Source organism: Typopeltis vanoorti, chromosome 16, assembly GCF_054136105.1.
Source record: "Typopeltis vanoorti isolate ZY-2024b chromosome 16, IOZ_Tvanoo_1.0, whole genome shotgun sequence".
In the NCBI taxonomy this organism is placed as follows: domain Eukaryota; kingdom Metazoa; phylum Arthropoda; class Arachnida; order Uropygi; family Thelyphonidae; genus Typopeltis; species Typopeltis vanoorti.
In genome coordinates this window covers 30770070-30797665 of record NC_143564.1, presented here as the reverse complement: position 1 = coordinate 30797665, position 27596 = coordinate 30770070, and the positions used below count along the sequence as shown (strand labels likewise).

The following is a 27596-nucleotide window of genomic DNA, read 5'->3' as shown; positions in this document are numbered from 1 at the left end:
GTTTCGTGTGACAGAGAGGACTTATTGTTCTTATTCATTATCACGCATGCGTTGTAGACATGTAATGTGATTACTGGCTAGCTGTAGGTTCAGACTGATTGAGAGAGAGGATCAAGTTTTTCCACAAACTGTTTAGAATTACACCCTGATTTCTGTTCAGGTTTCTGCCGGTTATTGACACTATTGTGGCTTCCTTAAATAAACGATGCCTGTAGTAGTCATCGAGATATAGCATAGAGCTGTTTTGCCAATCTATCGTGTGGTTAGACGTACAGAAATGATGTGCTAAGCCAGAAGAGATGCTTCTGTTGTGGTTTACATCACCAACATGTTCTTTTTGTCTAATTTCTAAACTTCGTGAAGTTTGTCCGATGTAGGCAAGACCACAGGAACAGTGAATGTAATATACTCCTGGATATTTGTAGAATGGCACTTTATCTTTTGGGGATCCTAAAACTTGTTGGTGGTTGGTTTGAAGACCACTCTGATGTTATGGGCTCTTAGTATTCTTGCTATTTGATAAGAAATTGACTTGATGAGAGGTATCACTACAGTAGAAATGTGCTGACAGTGGGATTCTTCTTGTCTGGGGTTGTCGTATAGATATTTTTTGATGTTTTGAGGATATCCATTTTGTGATAATGTGTTGGCTATTAGTGAGAGTTCATTCTGTGTATCCTCCTCTTCTGATATAAACTTTTTGGCTCTATGTTTCAACATGTGGATAATGCTCAGTTTGTGTGTCTTGTGATGGTTTGAGGTATAATGAAGATATCTTCCAGTATCTGTGGGCTTTCTTTTTTGACTTTTCTCTTTTTAATTTCTTTCGTCAGGCTCCTGTTTACGCCTACCATCTCTAGTACCTCTTCATTTGTCTTTTTGTCTTTCCATGATATCCTCATAATTCTTTGCAGCATCCACATTTCAAAGGCCTCCAGTTTTTTCACACTCAGATTGGAGAGTGAATTTCATCTTCTGTTCTGCCATTCTCTGTGATCAAGTGTCTGAGGTATATGTCTGTTTGCACCTGCCCTAATTTATTACCTTTTATATTGATGTATATTTTTGGTATTTCCTTTTTCTCTTGAAATTATCATGATTTTTGTCTTTTTAAAGTTGAAACTAAGGCCATACTGTTTGCTATACTTGAGGGTTTCATCTATAAGAGTTTTGAGGTCATATTTGTTTTCAGCTAGAAGAACCGTGTCATCTGTATATCTTAGGTTATTAATATTTCTTCCCCCTACAGTGATTCCTTTAATTTACTAATTTTATTAAATATTTCTTCTGTGTACAAGTTAAAGAGAAAAGACGCAGCCTTGTCTCGCACCTTCCTGAACTGGGAATTCTTCTGAGGTCTGTATTTATTCTCAAAGATGCAGCCTGTTTCCAGTAAAGATTAGTTATTAGCCTAATGTCTTTTCCATCCATGCCTATTTTTGAAAGGATTTCAATTAATTGTTTATGTTGAACATTGTTGAATGCCTTTTTGTAATCTATGAAGCAGAGGTACACATCTTTTTGTTTTTCTAGATATCTTTCTATGATGGTTCGGATGTTAAAAATACCTTCTCTTGTACCTACATTTTCCTTAAAGCCACTTTGTGTATCATTTATATCTTTGTTTATTTTTCTTTTATTTCATTCAAGAATAACGTATAGGAGGACTTTTGATACTAGACCGATGTGAAGAGTTCAGGACAATCAGTCTCATCTTGTAGCTTTTGTTTTTTTGGGAATTGGAACGAAAGTTGAGTGATTAATATCTTTGGGTAGAAATCCAGTCTTGTATATTTTATTGCATAATTTTGTTAGAAATTTCAGTCCTCCTTCATAGAGTACCCTCAACCATTCTGCCAATATCTTATCTATTCCTGCAGCTTTATGTGGTTTTAGTTTTCTGATGGCATTTTCAACTTAACAGAGTAAAATGGATGGTCCTTCTAAATCAGTCTGTTCAGGAATATAATTTCCTTGTGTATTCAATCTATTTTTCCATGATTTCTTTTTTATCCATTAGAATATGGTCTCTTGAGTCTCTAATGACACTTGCATGATTTACTGTGTTTCTCCTGCTTGTTATTTCTCTGATCTTTTCAAACATTTCTCTGCTTCTATGTTTTCTATCAAGATTTTTCTATATCTATACATTTATTCTTAATCCATTCCTCTTTGGCTTTCATGCATGCTTTTTTATATCTTTATTCATGCTTATATATTCAATGCTGTTCTTTAACTTTTTTTCTTTGTTTCATTGACGTTTGTATTTTTTCATTCATCCAAGGTTTATTCCTTTTCCTTTTTAATTGTGGGAGTGTATATTTGGCTATTTCGTTGATGCTATTCTTGCATGTTTGCAAGTTCATATTAATTTCATCAATTGGTGTTCTATTTTCTGTGTGAGTTGTAGTGTCAGACTTGTTAAGGGATTTTGTGAATTCTTTTACAAAGCAGTCCATGTGTAGAGGCTTAAGTGCTGTGAGGACATCATGTTGGAGACTTAATGGATTTTTTACAACACTCAAAAGAATTAAAATAGAATTTAATACTTCCTATATTTCGTCCTAGTCACTAGGACATCTATGGAGATTACAAAAACAATTAATGTAACATGCACACAGAAATCTTATAATACTAAGCCCAACCACATGGGTGACACTAAAGTCCAATCTAGGTGGAGCGCCCTCTAAGGGCGGTAGTAGGTGGCCTGGAATGTAAGGTGGGACCTCTGGTGATGAGTGTTTCCCAAATCTTCAGAAGCTTAATGCAACCATATTTATTAAGATTTGGTTGGTTTCTGAGAGCTGCTGCTGCTTTTAGGAAAAGTCTCTCTTTCTTGAATTTGCTGTGGTGGAGTATGGTGGTTTTCTTCCATGATACTCTGTGGGTGGTGTCCAAAACATGGTCAGCCAAGCCTGAATGGCCATAGTTATTTTTACATATGTAAGACTTGTGTTCCTCCAGGTGGATGGATACTGATCCAAAGTACGCCAGCTTACAGGAACGGGGTACTTCGCCTCCAAAAAGCAACTTATCGTATGCCCAACGCATGGCTCTCCTGAAACTACGCAAAGAAAAAAGTATCGTCATCACCAGAGCGGATAAGGGTAATGCCACAGTCGTTCTTAATACCAGTGAATACAATCGTAAAATGAACATTATCCTCCACGATCGCGCTACCTACATCCCGCTAGAACACGACCCCACAAAAAACACAGGTTAAGAAATTAAGAATCGTACTTAAAAAAGTAACTTCCTGGCCCCCTAATGTCACGAAAAAACGTAAACCTTTCTGCTCCCCCCCCCCCCCCCGAATATATGGTTATACCAAAAATCCACAAGGGGGTGCTTAAGGGTCAAAGCTGTATAACTGAGAGGAGACCTCCGCATAGCCTTTAAAGGAATGCAGAGAACCGACCAGGGCTTCTGACCTAATGTCGAATCCTCACCTTCTCGTGGTGCACCCTGTTGGGTATCTACTTGGATACTGAACGAATGAGGATGGGCTGGCAGTTTGGGATTTAGCCGACCAAATTGTATTCTTATTGGTTAAACCAAAATAAAAAACGATGGTACAACATGACAAAATTTCATTCCGGCTGGGGCGTCGCCCAGTTAAACAAGGCCCCCGTTGTTTTCGCCAGGGAACCAGGGCGAACAGCGAAAAGTCGGCTACTGGAACATATCTGAAAACAAACCCGAACTCAACATCACCAGAGTTAAAGATCAGTACTATCAACATAAGAAGCCTGAATGGTAAAGAAATGGAGCTTGCTGAGGAATTAGATAAGTACCAGATCGACATATTAGAGGTGACTGAAACAAAAAAGACCAAAACTGGTGAGATCTTTCTGAGCAATAAATACAAAATGTTATATTCAGGCAATGACAATCAACGAAAAGGAGTAGCAGCCATAGTATTCAACACAAAATACGAGGCTAATCTTCTTGAATGGCAGTCAGTCTCAAGTAGAGTAATGTGGGCAAATACGAGAATGGGGAACTGGACAATGAGACTTATTTGTGCCTATGGTTCCACAGAAGGTTCCACTAAGGTAGAGGTAGAGGAATTTTTTGAGGCTTTAGAAAAAGCAACTGATGCAATGAAAAAGGAAAAGTTGGTCCTTGTTGGGGATCTAAATAGCAGAGTAGGAAATGATTGTGAGACACAAAAATATTTTGGGGAAATTTGCAGAAAAGAGCAATGCTAATAATAATGGCAAATATCTGTTGGATTTCTGCTCAGGACATGGTTATTACTAACACCATGTTCCAACATAAAAATGTACACAAATTGACATGGAGAGAAGAGGCTAGGAATAAGAAAAGTCTCATTGACTATGTTATTATTGATGTTTTCTCCCTGGTGCAGAACACCAGAGTGTACAGAGGATTTAAATTGAAAGCGATCACTATTTAGTCTTGAGCAGGATAAAATTGAATTTCATATTGAAAAGAATAACATGTAAGAAAGTTTTAAAGCGAATAAAAGTTGAGCAGCTCTCAGATGTGAACTGTAGACTAAAATACAGAAAGATTATTGAAGAAAAAATGAAAGAGTTTGAGAACAGGAATCAAACCTTGGAGAATCAGTGGCAAACTCTGAAGAAAACATTGATTCTGCCAGAGAGGCAGAATCAATGTTTAACTAACCCCTAACCGGAAGGTCCACTTCGTATATAAAAAAAACTCTACCCATTTTAAAGCCCTCACAGAAAATTTAACCTTGAATAATGCAGACATTGGTAAGCTTTGATATCTCATCGTTGTTTACCAATATTCCTTTAACTGACACCTTATCTCTCTTAGAAAACGTTTTTCCCTCTGACATCTTAGATCTCCCTTCCTTTGCCATTAACTCTGGGTATTTCTCTTGGCAGAACAAAATCTACAAGCAGATAGACTGGATCACCTTGGGTTCCCCCCCCTGCCAATTTCTATATGGAAGATTTCGAAAAACGAGCCTTAGACTCAGCCCCACTCAAACCTTCTATCTGGCTAAGATATGTAGATGATGTGTTCTCTATTTGGCCTCATGGCCCAGACACATTAGACTCCTTCCTCAGTCATCTTAATAGCCTACATCCAAGAATCCAGTTTACTATGGTAAAGGAAAAGAACAACTGTTTACCCTTCCTAGACACCTTAGTCACACACCTGCCTAATGATACATTTGCCTTCACTGTATACAGAAAATCCACACACACAGGCAGATACATTCACAAACTCTCCTACCACCATCCCTCACAACAATATGGCATCATCAAAACTCTTACTAAGAGAGCCCACAATCTTTGTTCCAGTGGAACTTCCCTTACTACTGAGCTTAACCACATTCACAACACTTTCCTCTCCAATGGCTACAGCGAACACAGTATCAAAAAAAATTATCAGTTCCTCCCCAATTCCCCGTCCTTCTTGTCAATAAGATTTTAAAAATGCCATCACCATACCCTACATCTGTGGCACATCTGATAAAATAGCCAAGATACTGAAAAAGTACAACCTACACACAGCATATAAACCCTACCGCAAACTTGCTACCCTTATCCATTCTACGAAAGATCAACTCCCTCCTCTCTCGCTGCCTGGAGTTTACAAAGTACCCTGTCCCTGTAAGCTGGCGTACTTTGGACAGACAGGCAGATCAGCATCCATCCGCCTGGAGGAACACAAGTCTTACATATGTAAAAATAACTATGGCCATTCAGTCTTGGCTGACCATGTTTTGGACACCACCCACAGAGTATCACGGAAGAAAACCACCATGCTCCACCACAGCAAATTCAAGAAAGAGAGACTTTTCTTAGAAGCAGCAGCTCCCAGAAACCAACCAAATTTTAATAAATATGGTTGCATTAAGCTTCCGAAGATTTGGGAAACACTCATTACCAGAGGTCCCACCTTACATTCTAGGCCACCTACTACCGCCCTTAGAGAGCGCTCCACCTAGATAGGACTTTAGTGTCAGCCACGTGGTTGGGCTTAGTATTGTAAGATTTGTGTGTGCATGTTACATTAATTGTTTTTGTAATCCCCATAGATGTCCTAGTGACTAGGACGAAATATAGGAAGTATTAAATTCTATTTTAATTCTTTTCTGAGTGTTGTAAAAAATCCATTAAGCCTTCAACATGATTTATAAAGCAGTCTTTAACTTTTTGGTTGTTAAGTGAGTCTGAATTATAAGTTCCTCTTATGAATGGTTGGCTTGGTATCTTAAGTTTTATTTTGAATTTTGCAATCACTGGGTTGTGGTCCAATCCTATGTCTGCTCCAGGATATGTTTTTATTTGTGTTATTGCATATAATAATAAGCAAAAGATTATTATTATATAGTCAATTTAGTTTCTATAGATGTCCCCAGGGCTTTTCCATGTATATAGTCTTTTGGGAGGATGTTTAAACAGTGTGTTGGCAATTATTAGGTCATTGGTTTCGCAGAATTAAATTAATCTTTCATTTCTGATTCCAAGCCCTTGATTTTTTTATTATTATTATTATTAAACAAGACCTCATGGAGTCAAAGACTCATCTGAAAGGTCCTTTTATCACACACGCATCTCATCATACCATGTCTTAAACACACTCAAACTCCTTGCAGACACCACACTCTCAGGCAAGGCATTCTAATCATTCACAACGCTGCACGAAAAAAACCTGCCTCTCACTCCCCTACTCACACCCTCAATGCAGTTTCCAGGGATGATCTCTGGTTCTCCCCTGATCTCTCACTATTCTCTGTAGAACTTCTCCACCATTGATCTTATAACAACCTCTTACCAACTTGTAGGTCTCTGTCATATCTCCCCTCTTCCTTCTCTTCACTAGACTCTGCAAATGACATCTTCTCAATCTTTCCTCATACTCAACATTCCAGAGGTCAGAAACTACCTTAGTCAGTCGCCTTTGGACCCTTTCCAACATCTCTTCATCCTTCTGAAAACCCGGTGACCAAATCTGGGCACAATAGTCCATGTGTGGCCTAATCAAAGCCTTATACAATGGAACAAGAATCTCCCTACTTCTACACGTCAGTGTTCTCCGCATCATTCCCAGAAGTCTTTGTGTTGTCTTCACAATTTTGGCGATGTGTTCCCTAAATTTTAGATCCTTATCCACTATCACCCCCAGATCTCTTATTTCCTCTACTTCCAACAATATATTCTCATCAAGCATAAATTCTGCATCCCATCTTTGTTTTCCAAATTTTAAAACCTTCAAATTTGGAACATTGAACTCGCATCCCCATTTCCGTGCCCAATCACTCAATTTATTCAAGTCTTCTTGCAAGGCCACAACATCTTCACTACTCTTTATGGTTCATCCCAACTTTGCATCATCTACAAATAACTGAATATCTCCATCCAAATCTTCGCCAATATCATTAATATAAAAGTTAAATAGTAATGGCCCTAAAACAGACCCCTGAGGCACTCCACTAGTGACTCTCCTTTTCCTGGATATCGTGCCCCCCCATACACAACTTTTGATACCTATCAGATAGCCAGTCTCCAATCCAATGCACTAATCTAATATCCAATCCCATCTGCTCTAGTTTGACTGTCAACTTATCATGAGGTACTCTATCAAAAGCTTTTGCGAAATCGAAGTATATTACTGTGTATCCTTCTCTTTTGTCCAAGGAAGCAGTCACTTCATTGTAATAGGTAAGTAGATTACTAAAACATGACCTCCCTTTAGCAAATCCATGCTGTTCATCAAAGATTATGCCATTGTTGTCAACCCAACTCTGGATCTTAGTTCTCACAAGCTTCTCCAACAACTTAACCACAACATCTGACACACAGATAGGCCTGTAGTTTGATACTCGAGTTCGATCACCTCCTTTATGAAGTGGCATAATCTTGCCCTCCTTCCACTCTTTAGGAACTTGACCAAGTGCAAGACTCGTATTAAAAAAATATGTCAAGGCAGGTGTCAACTCTCTGGCACATTCCTTCAGAATACGCGGTGATATATTATCAAGTCCCACAGCCTTGTTTATATCTAGTTTACTCAACTCCCCAAACACCTCTTGCTCACTTAGTCAGTCTCTCCTCCCCATCATCAACTGCTCTCAATCTCTCCATGAAGTCACATTCACAAGATTGAAAGATCTTTATGAACTGCTCATTAAGTATCTCCACCACGCATTCTGCAACAGCTGTCTTTATACCATTTCCTCCAATCAATGTCATCCTTCCATAATCATTCTTTCTTTTGCTGGCTACATATCGAAAGAACTCCCTAGGATTCTTTTTGGCTTCATAGCTAACTGCTGTTCATACCTCTCTTTAGCTACTCTCACCAACCAAGTTGCCCTCCTTGCCTGGTCTTTGTAGACCTCATGAAATTGTTACTTCCATTTCTCTTATGCTGCCTCCACAATGCCCTTTTTCTCTGTATCGCATGCTTAATCTCTTTATTCATCCATCTCACACCTACCTTATTTAACCTTCTCACCCGTGGTATACATTTAGACATTGCATCTAATAAATAGTTTATGAAAATCCCTCAAGCTGCATTGATCTCTTTTCCAGCTAACTCCTCATTCCATGCTACACCTGCAAGCTGTCTCCTGAGCTCTTCATAATCAACCCCCCCCCTCCTTGTAGTTCCACATATACCCTTTTTTCACAGGGGTCCTTGCACTGCTGGCAATCACCCAGGTAATCACCTCATGGTCACTTTCACCAATTGGTGGATGATTTGACACCTCATTTATAATTACATCCTCCGATGAGATGACCAAATCCAAGACCCTTAATCCTCGTGTGCCCTCTGTTACATACTGTCTGAAGTAGTTATCCCTCAAAAACTTAAGAAACTCGTTTTCTTTACTTCCAGTTGCTATCTCTTCATTCCAGTCTATATTGTAATTAAAATCACCCATAATGATCATCCTTTTCTTATTTGCTTGGCTTATTTGACTATACATTTCACTATCACCACCATCCACATTACCAGGTCTATAACAACATCCCACCAAGTATTTGATTCTCTTCACCTCTATCTCACACCATACTGCTTCAAAACCACTGGCCCTGTTTCCCTCTTGCATCTCTACCTTATATGGACATAACTCTTTCTCTATCATCAATAGCACTCCCCCTCTTTTTTTACCCCTTCTATCCTCACGAAACACATCATACCTTTCCATCTCTATTCCTGTCAGGATGTCGTCCTCATCTAACCATGTCTCACTTATTCCGGCAATCTTTGGGTGCACAGATGCAATTAGTGCAACCATTTCATCCACCTTGTTTCTTATACTTCTAGCATTGGTATTCAAACACAACAGCTCAATTCTGGATCTACAGCTAGTTCCACTGATACCACTCACTCGATGTGATCTCTCCCTGCTTGACTGGGGCTATTTCCCTTTCTGCTTCTTCATTTTAGAACCCTTTTCAATTCCAACTGTTTCCTCTTGATCCATGGTCATCCCATTTCTTTTCTGCCTACACATGCTCTCACCTCCTCTTGGAGCATCCACCTTTCTCACACTATGTGCCCCTGTCCACCCTGAGCCTCCTCATTTCCCTGCTCCTCTTCCACGCCCATTCTCTCATTTTCTATACTCATACCACTCACTTCCCCATTCATTTCCACTTCTTCAATCTCTCCTGTCTTACTCTCCTGCTCTTCCACATCACTCCCCTCTCGATCTGATTCATTCTCTCTATTCGCTTCTCTACCTGCCAGCAGCAGTCTCTCCAAGCGACTCACACCATAACCACTCAAATGCAGTCCATCACTCCCATACAGCTCACTTCATCCCTCAAACTCATTCCACACATTAACAAACTGTACTCCCATCTTCTCATACATTTCAGCCAGAATATCATTCATAATCCTTGCTCTCTGCCTCATTTAACCACAATCATACCTAGGCAACACACTGACTACCCTTCCTGTTACACTATTCTCTTTTATCTTTCCAAGCAGTCTCCTGACATTCATTTTGACACGCTCTTTGTTCTCTCTCAAATCATTTGTACTAATTAATACAATTAACTCTTTTGCTCCCTCCCGCCTCATATCCAATGCCTCAATCACTCTACTCATTTTACTGCCTGTAAAACATACCTTGTGCATTTTATCCTCTAGCACACCTTTTAATAATGGAGTCGCCATACAACGCCACTCGCTCATCTTTCGTTAACTCTTTCATGCCATCATGATTTATTTTAATAGTTTTGACCTAAATTCTCTTAATTTCATTCCACATCCATTTCATTTCTTGCCTCATGCAATCCAATTCACCTTCTGAATCTCGTGACACATTCTCTCTATCATTAAATCTTTCTAACTCTCGATCCCTTCTTCTCACTTTCCCTCTCATTCGTCCTTCTTTGTTTTCGTACTTTCGGTCCAACATACGTCCAACTTTCACTATCATTCTTCTCACTTTCACTCTCATTTATCTTTCTTTGTTTCCGTATTTTCGGACTAACATGCGTCCAACTTTCGCTATCATTCTTCTCACTTTTACTGTCATTCATCTTTCTTTGTTTCAGTTTTTTTCACTTGCGATTTCTGCATCACGCCATTTCTACTTTCATTCATTCTCTCAATTTCGTTTCTTTCCACCTCACTATTGTCCCTTTTAACATCCGTTACAGTTTTCAAATAGCTCTTTTTCTTTTTTTCTGATTTTTTAACATTTTTAGCCTCTCTTTCTCACAATCTTTCTCTTTCAAACGTGCACTCGCGACACAATCGGTACTAACACTTTCTGTCATCAATTTCATATTTGCATTCATCAGTTCCTCGTTCAGGTCACACTTCGCGCACACACACTTCTTCCATCTGCACTAAACATCCAAAAATCACTTATGTAATCGAAGGAATACATGTAACAGACCTCGCACTTAACGAAACGACTGAAATCTAAATTAAAATCATGGAATGACAATGCTGCCACCATTTTTTCCTCTCTGCAGGTTACTAGGTCTAATAATAACGATTTTGTAATTTAGTTTAGGCAAGAAAAATCCCCCACACTAATAATACCGGTAGCATACGTTTACATTTCTCATGCAAAATGAGATTTTTTCTGTGCCCACTTTTCATTTAGGTCGCCCATCATTATAATAATATCATCTGACTTAGCACTAGAGATTGCAGTTGGATATTATTATTATTATTATTATTACGGGCAACTCCAGGGAGTCATTAGACTCATCGAGGGAGGCCCCAAATCATATTCATCACAACTATTCGACATTCATACAGTATCTATCATACCTCGCCTTAAACTCATTCACTGTCACAGCATCCACCACAGACTCAGGGAGCGCATTCCACTCATTCACTACTCTAAAAGTAAAGAACCCAGCTCTAACACCTTTACTAACCACACTTTTGCCCAGTTTCCATGGATGTCCCCTAGTCCTCCCACAACCAGCCCTGTTCTCAAAAATATCTTCTGAATTAATTTTATAGAAACCCTTCAGTAATTTGAATGTCTCAATCATATCTCCCCTCCTCCGCCTATCAACCAATTTTTGCAACCCACAAATCCTCAACCTGTTCTCATACGGTTCATTCCACAGACCTGCTATCATCTTGGTCACTCGCCTCTGGATCCTCTCCACCTCCTCCCCATCAAGAAGAAACCTAGGTGACCAAATCTGAGCACAGTAGTCGAGATGAGGTCTTATCAAGGCTCGATACAGAGGAACAATAACCTGCTTGTCTCTGCTTGTCAACGTATTCTTCAGCAACCAAGTGATTTGATGAGCTGATTTGGCCACTTTTGCAATGTGTCCCCTAAATTTCAATTCCTTATCCACCAACACTCCTAAATCTCGTGCCTCATCAATTTCCTGGAGCACGGTTCCACCAATGCAGTAAACTGCCTCCCATCTTTTCACCCCAAAATGCATAACCTTACATTTTGCCACATTAAATTGACATCCATTCTCCCTAGCCCAGACCTCCAATCTATCCAAATCATCCTGCAAAATTTTGACGTCATCTGCATTCACTATTGCCCTACCCAACTTCGCATCATCAGCAAACAAATGAACTGTTCCTCTCAGATCCTTTCCTATATCATTTATGAACAAATTAAACAGCAGTGGTCCAAGAACAGATCCTTGTGGTACACCACTAGTCACAGGCCGTCTTGTGGACTCTACTCCTGAGTAAACCACTCTCTGATATCTCTCCGTCAACCACCCTCCTATCCATCTCACCAACCCTATGTCCATTCCCATATGCTGCAATTTACTGATTAGAATTCCATGTGGTATCCTGTCAAAGGCCTTAGCAAGGTCCAGCAGAATCACTGTAAACCCATTACCCTTATCCAGTTCAGCCGTCACTGTGTTATAATACGTGAGCAAGTTACTGAGGCATGACCTACCCTTCACAAAACCATGCTGTCCCCGATACAGTATCCCATTTTCTTCTATCCAATCTTGTATTTTCCTCTTGACTATTTTCTCTAAGACCTTGATAATGATTCCTGTTATGCTGATTGGCCGGTAATTTTCAACAGCAGCCTTGGAACCACCTTTGTGCAGTGGAACTATTTTCCCCTCTTTCCACCCCCTTGGGACTGACCCAGTCCTGAGGCTCAAATTAAACATAATGGTCAAGGGCACTGACAATTCTTTGGCCGCTTCACGTACGACACGAGCTGGTATACCATCCAATCCCACAGATGTATTGACATTGAGGTTCTGTAATAGACTAGTTACCTCTACCTCATTCATCACAATTCCAGTATAAGCTGTTGGTTCCTCCATTTCCGCAAAGCCACCACCTGGATGATATACTCTTGCAAAGTGTTCGCTCAGTAATTCCACAACATCGACTGATTCAGTTACCTCCCTACCCTCAGCATTTTTTAAGATCATTCTACCATGAGCATTTTTCCTTTTACTTGCAACATATTGAAAAAACTGTTTGGGATTCTCTTTAGCCTGCATGGCCAATTTCCTTTCGTAATCTGCTTTTGCTTTTCTTACCACCCTTGTTACCATCCTGGCCTGAGCTTTATACTGTTCATGCACCTGATGGTCACCCTTCTCCTTAAATTCCCTCCACAATTGTTTCTTTTTTTGCAGCTCAAGCTTAATAGTGTTATTCATCCATTTAACCCCTACCTGATTTATTATTCGGACTCTTGGTATACAGTCAACCATTGCCTCCTGCAAACAGTTCTTGACCACCTCCCATGCACCATCAACATCCAGCCCTTGCAGTTTTACATGCCATGGCATTGAGCCAAGCACACACCTAAGCTTGTCATACTTACCAGCCCGGTAATTCCACATATACCCTGTCTTAATTGTAAATTCGACTCCTTTAGCCACCTCCCAAGTCATGACCTTATGGTCACTCTCACCAATTGGTGGCAACAAGGTCATGTTCGTTACAGCCACATTCTCAGTTGCAATTACTAGGTCCAGCACTCTCTGCCCCCTGGTATTTTCCAATACATGTTGCCGTAGATAGTTGTCCCTTAATAACTGCATAAAATCCAATTCCTTCCTCCCATGTGCCCTCTCCTCTTTCCAGTCAATATTACCATAATTGAAATCACCCATAATAATTACCCTCCTTCCATTCATTTCTTCTATTTGCTTATGCATACTATTCCCACCATCCACTCCATCACCCGGTCTATAGCAGCACCCAATTGTATATTTTGTTCTGCTAGATTGTATCTCACACCAAACAGCCTCAAATGTGCTTTTTTCCCCATCCTGCAGTTCAACTTCTATACTCCTTGGCTGAAGCTCATCAGCTATCATCAATAACACTCCTCCCCCCTTTTTATTCACCCTGTCACTCCTGAACACGCTATACCCATCGCATTCAATCCCACTAGCTTTATCATCTTCTGTCAGCCATGTTTCACTAATACCGACAACCTGTGGCCTGGAAGTGCCAACCATGGCCAAAAACTCTTCCTTCTTGTTCCTAATACTCCTGGCATTAGTGTACATGAATCGCAGAAGCCCATTTGTCCCATCCCTACTTTGATTCCTTATACTAATTATCCCATTCTGATTTGTTGTCCGTCGTACTCGCCCGGGCATAATATACTCATTCATACACTTAACTTCCCCCCCTAAAGTCTGCATATCTACTCCCCCCCCTCTTAATAAATCTAGTTTCCCTGAGTCTGTACATCCACTTCCACATCATTCATCAACACTCTTTCAAGTCTCCGTACACCAACTCCATTCAAATGTAACCCATCCATCTTATATAAGTCCTTTCGCCCATCGAACTCATTCCACACATCCACAAATTCCACACCACTCTCCATGCATAACCCACGCATAAAGTCATTGGCAATTATGGCCCTCCTTCTAAACACTTCGCTGTCATACCGCGGTAAGATACTCACCATCCTAACTCTCTCACTCTTCTCTTTTGCTACCTCAAACAACTCCCTCACATCCTCTATCATTTCCATTTTGTCCTCTTTCAAATCATTCGTTCCTGCCACTATTATCATCTCTTTCACCCTCTGTTTTTGCAGTCGAATAGATTCGCTGACGTCCTTTATGTTCGCACCCGGCTGGTACGACTTCGTTAAACTCTCAATTATTACGCCTCTTAATAGCGAATCCCCATACAGCACTCGCTCCTTCATTTTATTGACGTTTACGTACATTCTATTATTTGCCGTCACAGACTTCCGCCGGTTATTTGTCGGTACGTTCAACACACATTTTTGCATACGCTCCAGTTGTCGTTTGGCTCTGTGTATCGCGCCATTTAAACGGGCAATTTCGCTACTCGCACTTATCACACCATTTTCGTTATCGATCAAATCATCCATTCCTTCGGTGTTTCTACCTTCATTTACACTTTCAGCGACGCTCTCACACATATCTGGCACTACCATGCAATTCTCTAGTACACTGCCATATCTTCATAAAATTGTTCCAACTCTTCATCTGGGTGGTCTTGGGTTGGTGCATATGCTTGGATAATATACAGGTTGAATGGTTGTGCAGTTATTTTGGCTGTTATGATTCTATCATTTATAGGCCAATATCCATGTAGAGATTTTGCAATTCTATTACTTAGGATAAGCTCTACTCCATTAAGGTGTAAGTCACTGCCAGAGTAGATTATAGTGTGATTTTTTTTTTATTATGCCTGTATCTGTTCACCTCACTTCACTGATACCTGCAATATCAACTTTCATCCCTTCTAATTCCTGGAGTAGGTTGTCTAATTTGTTGTCGTACTGGTCTTGATCCCACACCAAACTGCTCCCAATGAACAGCCACCCTCCTGCCTATATTCTATTCTTTTTTTGCTGCAATTCATTTGCTATCATCAGCGGCCTCTCCTATCTTATCTTCTCTATTCCCTGCAAATACTAAATCCTTTACATTCTATCCCTGTAACTACATCATCATCAGCCAAGTCTCACTAATGCCTATAACTTTTGACAAGGTTGCACTAACCAATGCCAAAAGCTCATCCCTCTTATTCCTGATACTTCTGGCAGTTTCTATATATTGGCATTAGTATATAGAAACTGTGGCATTCCCCCACCTGCTTTTTACTTACTGAATTTGATTACCTTATTCAGTATTTTTGCTTCAGAGACTATATTTCACCACTGGTCATTCTCATACTCACTTGCCTCATGGGTGCCTTAAGCAATTAGGGTGGAAGCTCACCTGCTTCCACCCTAATTGTTTAAGTTTTCCTGAATTTGTGCTTCAGCATACTTGAGGAACAAGGCTCTCTCTGGACACTTAACACCAAAACAACTTAAATGCAATCCATCAGCATTATGCAAATCCTTCTTTCAGTCGAACATAGATCCTACATCATTCCTTCTGCCCAACCTACACATTGATTCATTTGCTACCATTGCCATTCTCCTCAGTTTGCCTCTATCATAGCATGGCAGGAGCTTAAAATTTTCACCTTCTCACTCTTCAGTTTTACTTCTAACAACTTATTCACTTTCTTCCTCATAGAATACTTTGCCTTTCAGAATCATTTGTGCCAACCAGGGTAATTAGTTCTTTTGCCTTACCTTTTTTGCATCCAGATGGCATGACAAATATCATCAATTTTTACACCAGGGAAACACATTTTCATTACACTTGCATTAAGTACTCTGATCACTGAGTCTCTGTACATAATTTGCTCCTTAACTTATTTTTCTCATTTATTCACTTACTCTTTATTATTACTTTATACCACCTGCCTTTTCTTTCTCTTCTCGGTGCTGCTAATCTCTTGCAGTTTCTACGGCTTCTCAGTTTTTCACTCATCCTGTGAAGGATAACGTTCAAGTATGCTATTTCTTTATGTCCATTTCATTCTCCTGTATTTCCACTGCTGCACATTCGACATTAATTCTGACATTTGCCATCCTGCTATCGATACTGTCCACTCCACTACCATCTGCTCTGATCTCTTCATCTAATAGGCACTCAATTTTGAAACATTTAATGCACAATCTCTTTCATTTCCAGTTTCAATTTCCTTCTGCATATTCTTTAATTTTTGTGATGAACATATCTTGCACATGCTGCCACAAAATCCTGCAAATTCAAATCAACAACATGGTCTTTGCTGCTGCTGTTGTTCATGCATTGGCACTATACCAACAATATCGTACTCCTCCCTCTTGTTCCTGATACTGCTGGCATTATTATATAAAAACTACAGCATTTCTTTAGTCCCCCACACACCTTTTACTTACTGAATTGACTACCCTATTTAATATTTTTGTTTGAGAGACTGGATTCCACACTTGGTCATTCTCATACTCGCTCGCCTCATGGATGCCTTCACATAAACCCACTTGCATCCATCCTAATTGCTCAAGTTTTTTTCCTAAATTTGCTCTTCATCATGCTTGGTGAACAAAGCTCTCTCCAGACACCTAATATCAAAACCATTTAGATGCAGTCCATCAGCATTGTACAAATCCTTCTTTCCATCAAACACAGACCACAGATGAGCAAATCCTACATCATTCCTTCTGCACAATATACATATAGATTCATTGGCTACCAACGCTCTCCTCAGTTCGCCTCTATCATAGTGTGATAAGAGATGATTTTCACCTTTTTCGCTTTTCAGTTTTGCCTCTTCTAGCAACTCCTTTACATTCATGTTAGAGGTTTAATGGAATATTAACAACACTGAGAAAGGATTAACACTAATTTTAATACCTCCAATATTTTGTCTCCGTCAGAGACATCTTCGGGAATTACAAAAACTTTTTGTAACAACACACAAATACAATACAAAGCGAAACTAAAGTCCTATCTAGGTGGTGCACCCTCTATGGGCATTTGCAGGTGGCCTGACATGTAAAGAGGGAACTCTGATAATTAAAGTTTCCCAAATTTTGGGAAGTTTAATGCAACTGTATTTGTTTAAATTAGGTTGATTCCTGAGTGCAGATGCAGATTCAAAGAATAGTCTTTCTTTCTTTTTTGAATTTACTATGGTGGAGCATGGTAGTTTTTTTTCCAGGAGATCCTGTGGGATGTATCCAAAACATGGTCTGCAAGGCCAGACTGACCATAATCGTGTTTGCAGATGTAAGAACTGTGTTCTAACCGGATGGATGCTGACCTGCTTGTTTGTCCGAAGTAGGCAAGTTTACAGGAACAAGGCACTCTATATACACCAGGCACTGAAAGAGGTGGGAGCTGGTCTTTAGTGGAGCAGATAAGGGTAGCAAGTTTACAGTGGGGCTTAAAAGCTGTATGGAGGTTGTACTTTTTTAATGATCTGGCTATTTTTTCTGAAGTACCACGGATGTAAGGAATGGTGATGGCATTTCTGAAGTCCTTTTGAAAAGATGGTCGGGGAATGGGGAAGGACTTAATAATTTTTTTAATTCTGTAGTCATTATTGCCATTGGAAAGGAAGGTGTTGTGTTTGAGTTTGGTTGAAAGGGCAGTTTTACTGGAACAAAGATTGTGGGCCCTATTGGTCAGAGTTTTAATAATGCCATATTGCTGGGAGGGGTGGTAGTGGGAGAGTTTGTGAATGTATCTGCCTGTATGAGTAGGTTTTCTATATACAGAGAAAGAAAGGTTACCATTAGGAAGGCGTGTTACTAAGGTGTCTAGGAATGGTAAATAAACTATTGTTATTTTCCTTTTCCATTGTAAACTGGATTCTTGGATGTAGATTATTGAGGTGACTGAGGAAGGAATCTAATGTGTCTGGGCCATGAGGCCAAATAGAGAACACATCATCTACATATCTTAGGAGAAAGGTTTTAGAGGGGAAAGAGTCAATAGCTTGTTTTTCAAAATTTTCCATGTAATAATTGGCTGAGATAAAGAGCTCCAAGATAATATCTTAGAGCTCTTTTCCTTTGCCATCAACTCTGGTTATTTCTCTTGGAAGAGCAAAATCTACAAACAGATAGCGGGAACTGTCATGGGTTCCCCCCCTGGTCACCCCTCTTGCCAATTATTACATGGAAAAACGAGCCATTGACTTTCTCTAAAACCTTCTATCTGACTAAGATATATAGATGATGTGTTCTCTATTTGGTCTCATGGCCTAGACACATTAGATTGCTTCCTCAGTCACCTCAATAGTCTACATCCAAGAATCCAGTTTATGATGAAAAACAAAAATAACAATAGTTTACCCTTCCTAGACACCTTAGTAACACATCTTCCTAATAGTAACCTTTCTTTCTCTGTATATAGAAAACATACTCATACAGGCAGATGCATTCACAAACTCTCCCACCACCACCTCTCCCAGCAATATGGCATTATTAAAACTCTGACCAATAGGGCCCACAATCTTTGTTCCAGTAAAACTGCCCTTTCAACCAAACTAATACACACCGCCTTCCTTTCCAATGGCTATAATGACTACAGAATTAAAAAAAAATAATGAAGTCCTTCCCCATTCCCTGACCATCTCATCAGAAGGACTTCAGAAAAAATAGAAAAAATAGCCAGATCATTAAAAAAGTACAACCTCCATACAGCTTTTAAGCCCCACTGTAAACTTGCTACCCATATCAGCTCCACTAAAGACCAGCTCCCTCCTCTTTATAAAGGAGATATAAATGTAGAAAGTATTTTACCTTGGGTATAATAAATGTTAAGAATACAAAGCGATTTTTAAACCTGGTTTTACTCCCTTTCCCAAGTAAGAAGGTAAAATACTTTCTACATTTATATCTCCTCCAGAGATTTTTATTTAATAAGGTTAAAACACCTTATGGCAACTTGTTCTGGTAAAATACTTATGAGCTCTGTATTACTAAATCTTGGTATTTCTAGCCTAGCTCCCACTGATGAGACCTCAATAAAGGTCGAAACCGGTCTGGGTAGTGGCCTCTTGCCTTTAATACAAAACATCATACATCTCCTTCTTGGAGATGTGTTTTGGCATTAAGGGTAAATATAAAGATTAGTGATCAGAGCTCATGCCACCTTTACCACGAGTTGCCTTGGTCTTGCACTACCTGTAGGATCAGCTAGACTTGCATCACTTGCAGGCGCAAACTTGACTTATTTGTCTGTTTGCTTACTTGGGAAATGGAGTAAAACCAGGTTTAAAAATCGCTTGGTATTCTTAACATTTATTATACCCAAGGTAAAATACTTTCTATATATATTGTGGAGGGAATATAAAGAAAACCATGATCAGCATACTCATGAGTAACACCAAGTGCAAGCAAGAAGAGTAACTAGTATGGTAAGAAAGGCCAAATCTGATTTTGAGAGAAAATTTGCTAAGCAGGACAAAGTAATTCCTAAAGTTTTTTCATTATGTAGCAAGTGAAAGGAAGAATGACTTTAATCAAATGATAATAGTAGAAAGATGACGGAAGCAAAAGAAATACTAGTTAGTGATCTCTTTGCAGAGATGTATCATCCAGGTGGAGACTTTGCAGTTCCTGATCTGATAGTCTGTCAGAATTGAGCTAGACAAAGTGGAGGTTCTCAGCATATTGAAAAATGATGCGAATATAGCAGTGGGACAGAATGGCATGTTGGCCTCTGTGCTATGTGAAGGTGCAAGAGAATTGACAGTGCACTGATGAAATTGTTCAGTCTCAGCTCTGGCAAGGTTCCAAGAGAGTAGAAAGAGGGTTAGATAATTCATTACATGAAGGTGGCTCGAAGACAGAAGTAGCAAATGACAGACCATTTAATATCACAGAAGTGGTGGTTAACTACTCTATAGTAGGCAACATAGCTTTGTAAAAGGTAGGTCCTGCCTTAGTAATTTACTAATGTTTATAATCAATAGCAGAAGTAAATGAGGGAAATGACTACACTGTGCTGCTGGACTTTGTAAAAACATTTGATAGAAAATGGCATGGAAAACTATTACAAATTTTGGAGCTAATGAGAATGGATATGAAGCTTCTAGCATGGATTGGTGTGTGTGTGTGGGGGGGGGTGAAATAGTGTATGTTGGATTGGAATCTAGGCAAATGAAGGTGAATAATGGGGTCCCTCATTGTTCTATACTAGGGCCAGTACACTTTAATTTCTATATTAATGATATAGGGAAAGATTTAAGGGGAAGATATTAGTTTGTTGATGATGCAAAACTGAGAAGGGCAATTATTATTACGGGTATCTCCATGGAGTCGGTAGACTCATTGCTGGAGACCCAAACTAGCAAAACAATATCTGTCATATCTCTTCTTGAATTCATTTACAGACAAAGAGCTTGCACCTAAGTCAGGCAATGAATTCCACTCATTCACCACCCTCCAGGCAAAAAACATCGTTCTGACACCCTTGTTAACCACATTCTTCTTTAATTTCCAAAGATGACTTCTTGTTCTTCCATCACTATCACACAGCTGAAACATTTCCCCTGCATCAATCCTATAAAAACCTTTCAGTAATTTAAATGTTTCTATCATATCCCCTCTTCTCTGCCTATCAACCAACATTTGCAATCCACAAGCTCTCAATCTATCAATGTAGGGAGCATTTTTTACATCACTCACCAACTTGGTCACTCTTCTCTGAACCCTCTCCACAGCCTCCTCATCTCCAAGGAATCCAGGTGACCAGACCTGAGCACAGTAATCCAAATGTGGAAGTATCAATGCTTTATAAAGGGGAATAATAACCTCTTTATCTCTGGATGTCAGTGTGTTCCTCAACAACCAAGTAATCCTGTGTGCAATCTTGGACACCTTAGCAATGTGTCCTCTGAACGTCATCTGCCTATCTACCAACACTCCTAAGTCCCTAGCCTCATCAATCTCTTGAAATACTGTTCCATCAATGTAGACTGCTGGTATTCTTTTAATCCCAAAATGCATGACTTGACAATTTTCCACATTGAACTGACATCCATTATCTTTTGCCTATTCTACCAGCTTATTTAAATCATCCTGCAAACTTTCAACATCATCTTGATTTTTTTTATTGTGCTACCCAACTTTGCATCATCAGCAATATATCCAACTGAATAGCCATTTCCTATATCATTTATATACAAATTAAACAACAATGGCCAAGCACAGAGCCCTGAAGCACACCACTGGTCACCTGCCTCATCCTGGACTGTGCTCCTCCATACACCACTTTCTGGTATCTCTCCCTGAGCCAATCTCTTATCCATATCACCAGTTTAATATCCATCCCCATCTGCTCAAATTTGTGTAACAGTGTTCCATGGGGTATCCTGTCAAAAGCCTTAGCTGTGTAGCCAGTTCCTTTGTCCAACTCAGATGGCATTCTATTATGAAAAGTTAATAGATTGCTAAGGCAGGATCTACCTTTTAACAAAACCATGTTGGCCTCTATAGAGTATCATATCCTGATCCACCCATTCTTGAATTTTGTCTTTAACCAACTTTTCCAATACTTTTAGCACTACTCCTGAGATGGTGATTGGTCTGTAATTAATTACCGCAGTTTTAGAGCCACCGTTATGCAAAGGAACCACTTTGTCTAACTTCCACTCCCTAGGGACCATACCAGAGTTCAAACTTAAATTAAATTTTTGATAAAATAATTAATAATTGATAAAAGATAATTGATTGTTGATTTGAATTGATATTGAAAATAATTGATAAAAGTGTAGGTATCATGATAAATTTAGTTTAATCCTTTATCCAAGTGTAAGCAAACAAAGTTTTCGCCTGAAGTATCTTCAGGACTGAGACAACTTGTAAAAGTGGACCAAGCTCTCATCACTCCTTGTTTTAGTATCTCCCATAATGCAAAGCACACTTATTAATAATAAGGTGCAGATATCCTTGATTTTAAATAAATTGTCATTTTTGGCAGCGGATAACAATTGTCACTTTAATTGTGTAAAATGTTAGCTTATTCATTTTGGATTGAAAAGGTTACATACTATGTATTGCATTGATGGTACTGGATTGGAAGTTATAAAACACTTTAACAAGTAAAGATAGGGAGGTTATTGTCTCTCTTCATAAGGTTCTGATTTAGTTGCAACTTTTTTTTATGTTACAATGCAGGAGGAAGAAGAGAAAATGGTCTGAGTATGGAGTTTAACTGTGAAGGGATGTTGGGTGGTAGCTGCATGTGTTTCAGTGGATTTGGTAGAGATTGGAAGTTATTGAAGATAGTTCTTATGAACATTTACCATTTAAATATTTATAAAAGATGCATGCAATAGATACTAGATGCCTTTTGCAAGAGTGGTTGGAGTGAGTTGGTAAGAGATGTCATTAATCAGTCTGACTGCTCCCTTCTGTAGTGCATAGACTATTTTAGGGAGCGTTCAGGGACATCTTCCCAGATGTATGAGCAGTACTGGATGGATGGATGGACAGATTTGTGATTTGTAGGATCAATAGCTCTTTAGGGAGTGAAGTAATGCCTTGAATGAAACAGGAATCCTAATTTTTTCGATGCTGCGGAGGCAGTGGTAATAATGTGTTTATGCCAAGAGAGTCTTGATGCAAGGTAATCCTTAGGTGGGGGAGGGGAGAAAATGCCATTTTGCCTAGAGCAGGTTTCCCAAATTGTGTTCCGTGGAACACTAGTGTTCTACAGAAGGTGAATAAGTGTTCTGCGAGAAGTTCTCCTGGAATTTGTCATTTCAGTTTTCTAAGTATTTTTCATGAATAAATATTTTATAGTGAAAATATTCTGAGGAGAATAATATTTTTGAATATGTCAAAGCTCAGACCCAGAACGCCTAATAACATCTGTGTATCGTTAATTTTCACACATCGAAACCTTTCAACATTTGGGAAAGGGAATACCACTGTTTATGACCGATCATAAAAATTGCCTGCAAGCCAAATACAACAATGGGCAGCATATCCTCTGTTCTCAAAACTGAAAGAAATAACATCTGTTTTGCAAATGTTAGTGACCAATCATCAAGGAAGTATAAAGAAAATTTTTCTACTAAAATTGAAGATCAAGGAGTCTGTATCTGGTTCTCAAATCTAGTAATAGTGAATACTTTCTATTACTAATACTGTAGTGCTGTGATTTTTTAAAAGTAATAGGCCTACAGATTTAAATTCTAATATGAATAAGAGACAAGGGACTTTGTTTAATTTTGGTGTTAAGAAATCTCGTATTGAAGGTGTTTGTGACGCGACAGATAGTGAGTCATCCACCACCAGCCTACAAAGTGATCTCCAGGATGTACAAAAGGAGGGAAAAACTGCCAGCACACAGGAGAAAAAGTCTGAATTCACTCGTAAGTACTTATAATATAAATTTTTTGTGATCAGAATGGGATATGTCAATGAAATTCAGCACAAATTAATTTAATGATGTTTATATTTAATTGATGTTTAATTAATGATCAATTATTAATTAATACATTACAAAATAAAGTTTTCTGTGAAAATTTCAGGATTTGTGAAGTGTTCATTCGTAGGAAAAGTTTAGGAAACACTGGCCTAGAGATTTGAATGTTGTTTAAAGATAAAGCTGTTTTTGTGGGAATTTACTGGCATTGATTTGGAGATCAGAATTTAGGCTTGCAGAAGTTTATCTGTGGGTTGTGTTTTTTAATGCAAGGTTTTTCATTTGAGGAGGAATGTAGTATACTGTTGTCAGCAAAACTGTGTTGAATTGTTATTCAACTGGAGCAGGTCACTGACGTATGAAAGAAACAAACAGGATGAGTGAAAGGACAAACCTTTGTGGGACCCCATAATTAGTTGCATTATTAAAAGTTAGGGAATCATCAATCATCTCTAATCTTCAACAGTCTTGACTACTGTGCACATATTTGGTCACCTTGGTTTCTTGATGATCATGAAGTGGTGGAAAGGATTCAGAGACAAGTGACTAAGCTTGACAGGTGTGTGGAATGCTCCCTATGAGGATAGATTGAAGGCATATGAATTGCAAAATTTAGTTGATAGGTGGAAATGAGGGGACATGATAATTTATAAAGTTAAAGGGTGCTATAAGATCAGCACAGACGAAATTTTTCAATAAATGATGAATAGAGAGAACTAGAGGTTACTCCTAGAATTTGTGCAAGAGTATGGTCAGTAAGGGTGTGCAGACTAGCTTTTTTTTTTTTTGCTTGGAGAGTGGTGAGTGGAATAGATTCCCAGAATTTGTTGAGTGCTCTTAAAGTGAAAGAGTTTTAAGAACTATGACAGATATTGTGTGTATAAAGATTAGTACGAATATCCTGTGATGAGTCTTCAGACTCCATGAAGATAACTGTGTAAATAAACTGAGAAGACAACTTGTACCTGTGCTGTGGTATGAGAAACGTATTGTAGAGGAATCAGATGTGGTCAAGGAGTCTAAAGGAAGTTATAACTGAGTTATAATAGTTAAAATAAATTATAGGGGAGTTAAATGGATGAACAAAACTTTAAAGCAAGAACTACTTAAAAATTTATGGAACCAGTGTATGGAGGATTGTGATAATCAACTGGACAGTATAAAGAACAGTCTAGAGTCTGACAGGCATGGTGAGGAAGATGAAATAAGAATATGAAAAAATGTTAGCTGAACAGGTCAAAGGAAATCTGAAAAAATTCTTTTTGCTGTATGGTGAATAAAAGAAAGAAAGAATAACCATGGAAGGATAATCTTAATGAACACAGATGGTAGGCACGTGTTGAATGAAAAGAATATAGCAATTATTTGAGTAATCAGTTTGGCATAGTATAAGTTCCAGATGAATCCATCAGTTGTTTGGAAGTCATGGTGGAACTATACAAAGATAGATGTGGATAAAGTAGCAATATTAGGATATTGCCAGACCTTGATGCAAGCAAAACAGAATTGGATGGGATTATTAGCACAGGTTTATCACCTGTGCTAAGTGTGCATGAAAATTAGCATTGCTGCTGATCATTATTTAAGTATTAACAAAAGCAAAATTGAGGCTGGTCTAATGCAAATTATTTTTTAAATTGCAAAACTGGCAAAAGCCAGCAGAATATATGCACTTGAAAGACTTATGCTGGCCTCATAGTCTTAGCTGCTTCAGTCATAATTCTAGACAGCCACGTTTGACATGGATGTCACATGTATTAATGGAAGGTATTGTGTTCAGTGTAGTGTGGAAAGTTGAAATGGGATCACCTCAGATCACCAGCTGAGGTTCTGTTTGAAGTAACAGGTTGATTGATTGAAGTGTTGGTGCATATTTGTTACTATAGCAGCCATAAATATTTCCCCCTTTTTTTGTGGTAGATCTTTTGTGATCTCTAGTAAACCTATATTTCATTGTTGTTCCATATCATTAATGTGGAGGAAGAGTTTGGGTATATAATGGAATGTCATGACTTCCAAACATCAACCACACAGTTGAATAGGAATGGAATATATTCCTATTGAACTGAATTTTCACTTTTTGCTTGTTACTCTAATGTGGATTGAACTCATGATTGCAATATGCATTTGCTTGTTTTTTAATTACTATTGTTGTCTTTTTCATCAATCATTGATTGTATTTATGCATTGAAAATAGCCAATATAATTGGCTGAAAATTCTGTTATTTGATTTTGCATACTTAAATGGAATGAAAAGTGTGATAGATCAATCGAATGATAGAAAAACAGCAATGCTGAAAAAGATATTGATGAGCAAAAAAAAAAATCTTAGCTATTATTGTTTGAGACTAAATTTTGTATAGGAAATTAATCTCAAGATATTTTCCTGTTAAACTTCTAATAACATACACAAACAAATTGTATGTTGATGGATTTCATTTCACATCTTTTGGTTTCAATTTACATGATTCACAGTATAAAATAACAAACTGACAAAAATATGTTAGTAACGTAACATGCTGATTATTTCATAATACTTTTTACAGCCACCATGGGTAATCGTTTAGCTGGAATTGGTGTTGAAAATTCAGAAGAAAATCGTCGCCAATATCGACAGCTATTATTTACTGCTGACAAGGAAATGGACAATTACATCAGTGGTGTTATCTTATTTCAAGAGACCCTCAACCAGAAAACAGATGATGGTACTCCTTTTGTAAAACTTCTTCAAAGTCGTAACATTATTCCAGGTATCAAAGTTGACAAGGGTGTTGTTCCTCTGATGGGCACAGATGAGGAATCAACTACACAAGGTATGGTAATGAACAGATTTCTATCTAGTGTATACTAAAATTGGTCTTGTTAATAATTGCAGCACCAACAGTACTTACCTGATTCTACTTTTTCCCTCCATTTGATTAATATTAATCACAATTTCATTATTGGTACTTTTATAAATATGAATCCCACTCCTACAGGTATATGTAAATCTATAGGACCATTAGTAACACTTCACATAATTTTTTTTTTTTCAGCTGTGTGGCACTTTAAAGTTGTTTTGTAATATACATAGGCAGTGAATGACTAAGCCCACTGACAGCTACAATTCAGTGTGCATGGGAACATTTCAGTTACTGTGTGGCCATGCAGTTAATTATCTAGAAATCATCTAGCTCTATGCTAAAGCATAGAATAGAAATGAATATATATATATATATATATATATATATAAAAAATCAGGGGCTAATATTCCGGGTGTGCGGCTCATCCACGAAATGTCAGTATCAGCCATATTTTATTTTTGTATTTATTCCTGTTAAAGACTCCCCCAGTTATTTGCAGAATTAAAATTGAACACAATATACTAATGCTTCATTTTCCTCTTCAGGAGGGTAATAAAACATTGGTGCTCCATGAAGAGGGCACTTTTCGCAGCATAAACATTGCGTCACATTTGCGTTAATAGTCCGGATGTGCTTTTGAAATGCATACACCTTTGCGCCCTTTGAAAATATGTAAAGAAGGTGCACTGGGTCAAATTCTTAGCATTGTAGTATTTTTAAACTGCTGAGAAGGCATTGCTAGGTGAGCTAAAATTTTGAGCTCACCTAGCATCTGTGATTGGTTATTGTGTCAACCAATCCAATTGAACATTGTCACTTGTCATGAGTTGAGCGTTTTTTGTATCCGATGTATATTACAAACAGTTGTTATGCATGTTTTCTGGAACTGAAAATTTGAAAGTGGTTGTTAGGAGAAAAATGCTAATTATTTTTTCTTTTGCTTGTGCAGTATAGCATTTGTTGAATGTGCAAAGTTTTTTAATGGTATATAGAGACATTTTTATTCTAGTCTTTGGAAACAACAGACAGTAAAAAATAT

At 38.4% G+C, this 27596-nt stretch overlaps 1 protein-coding gene across 2 annotated transcripts in view; it reads left to right on the top strand.

Moving 5' to 3' along the window:
• Positions 1-27596, top strand: part of Ald1 (fructose-bisphosphate aldolase) — a 106918-nt gene that overhangs the window by 39262 nt on the left and 40060 nt on the right. For both annotated transcript variants that reach the window (XM_090406322.1, XM_090406321.1), the window contains exon 3: positions 26261-26527. In XM_090406322.1, the coding sequence (XP_090262448.1) occupies positions 26261-26527 (267 nt within the window). The remainder of the gene's footprint in view (positions 1-26260; positions 26528-27596) is intronic.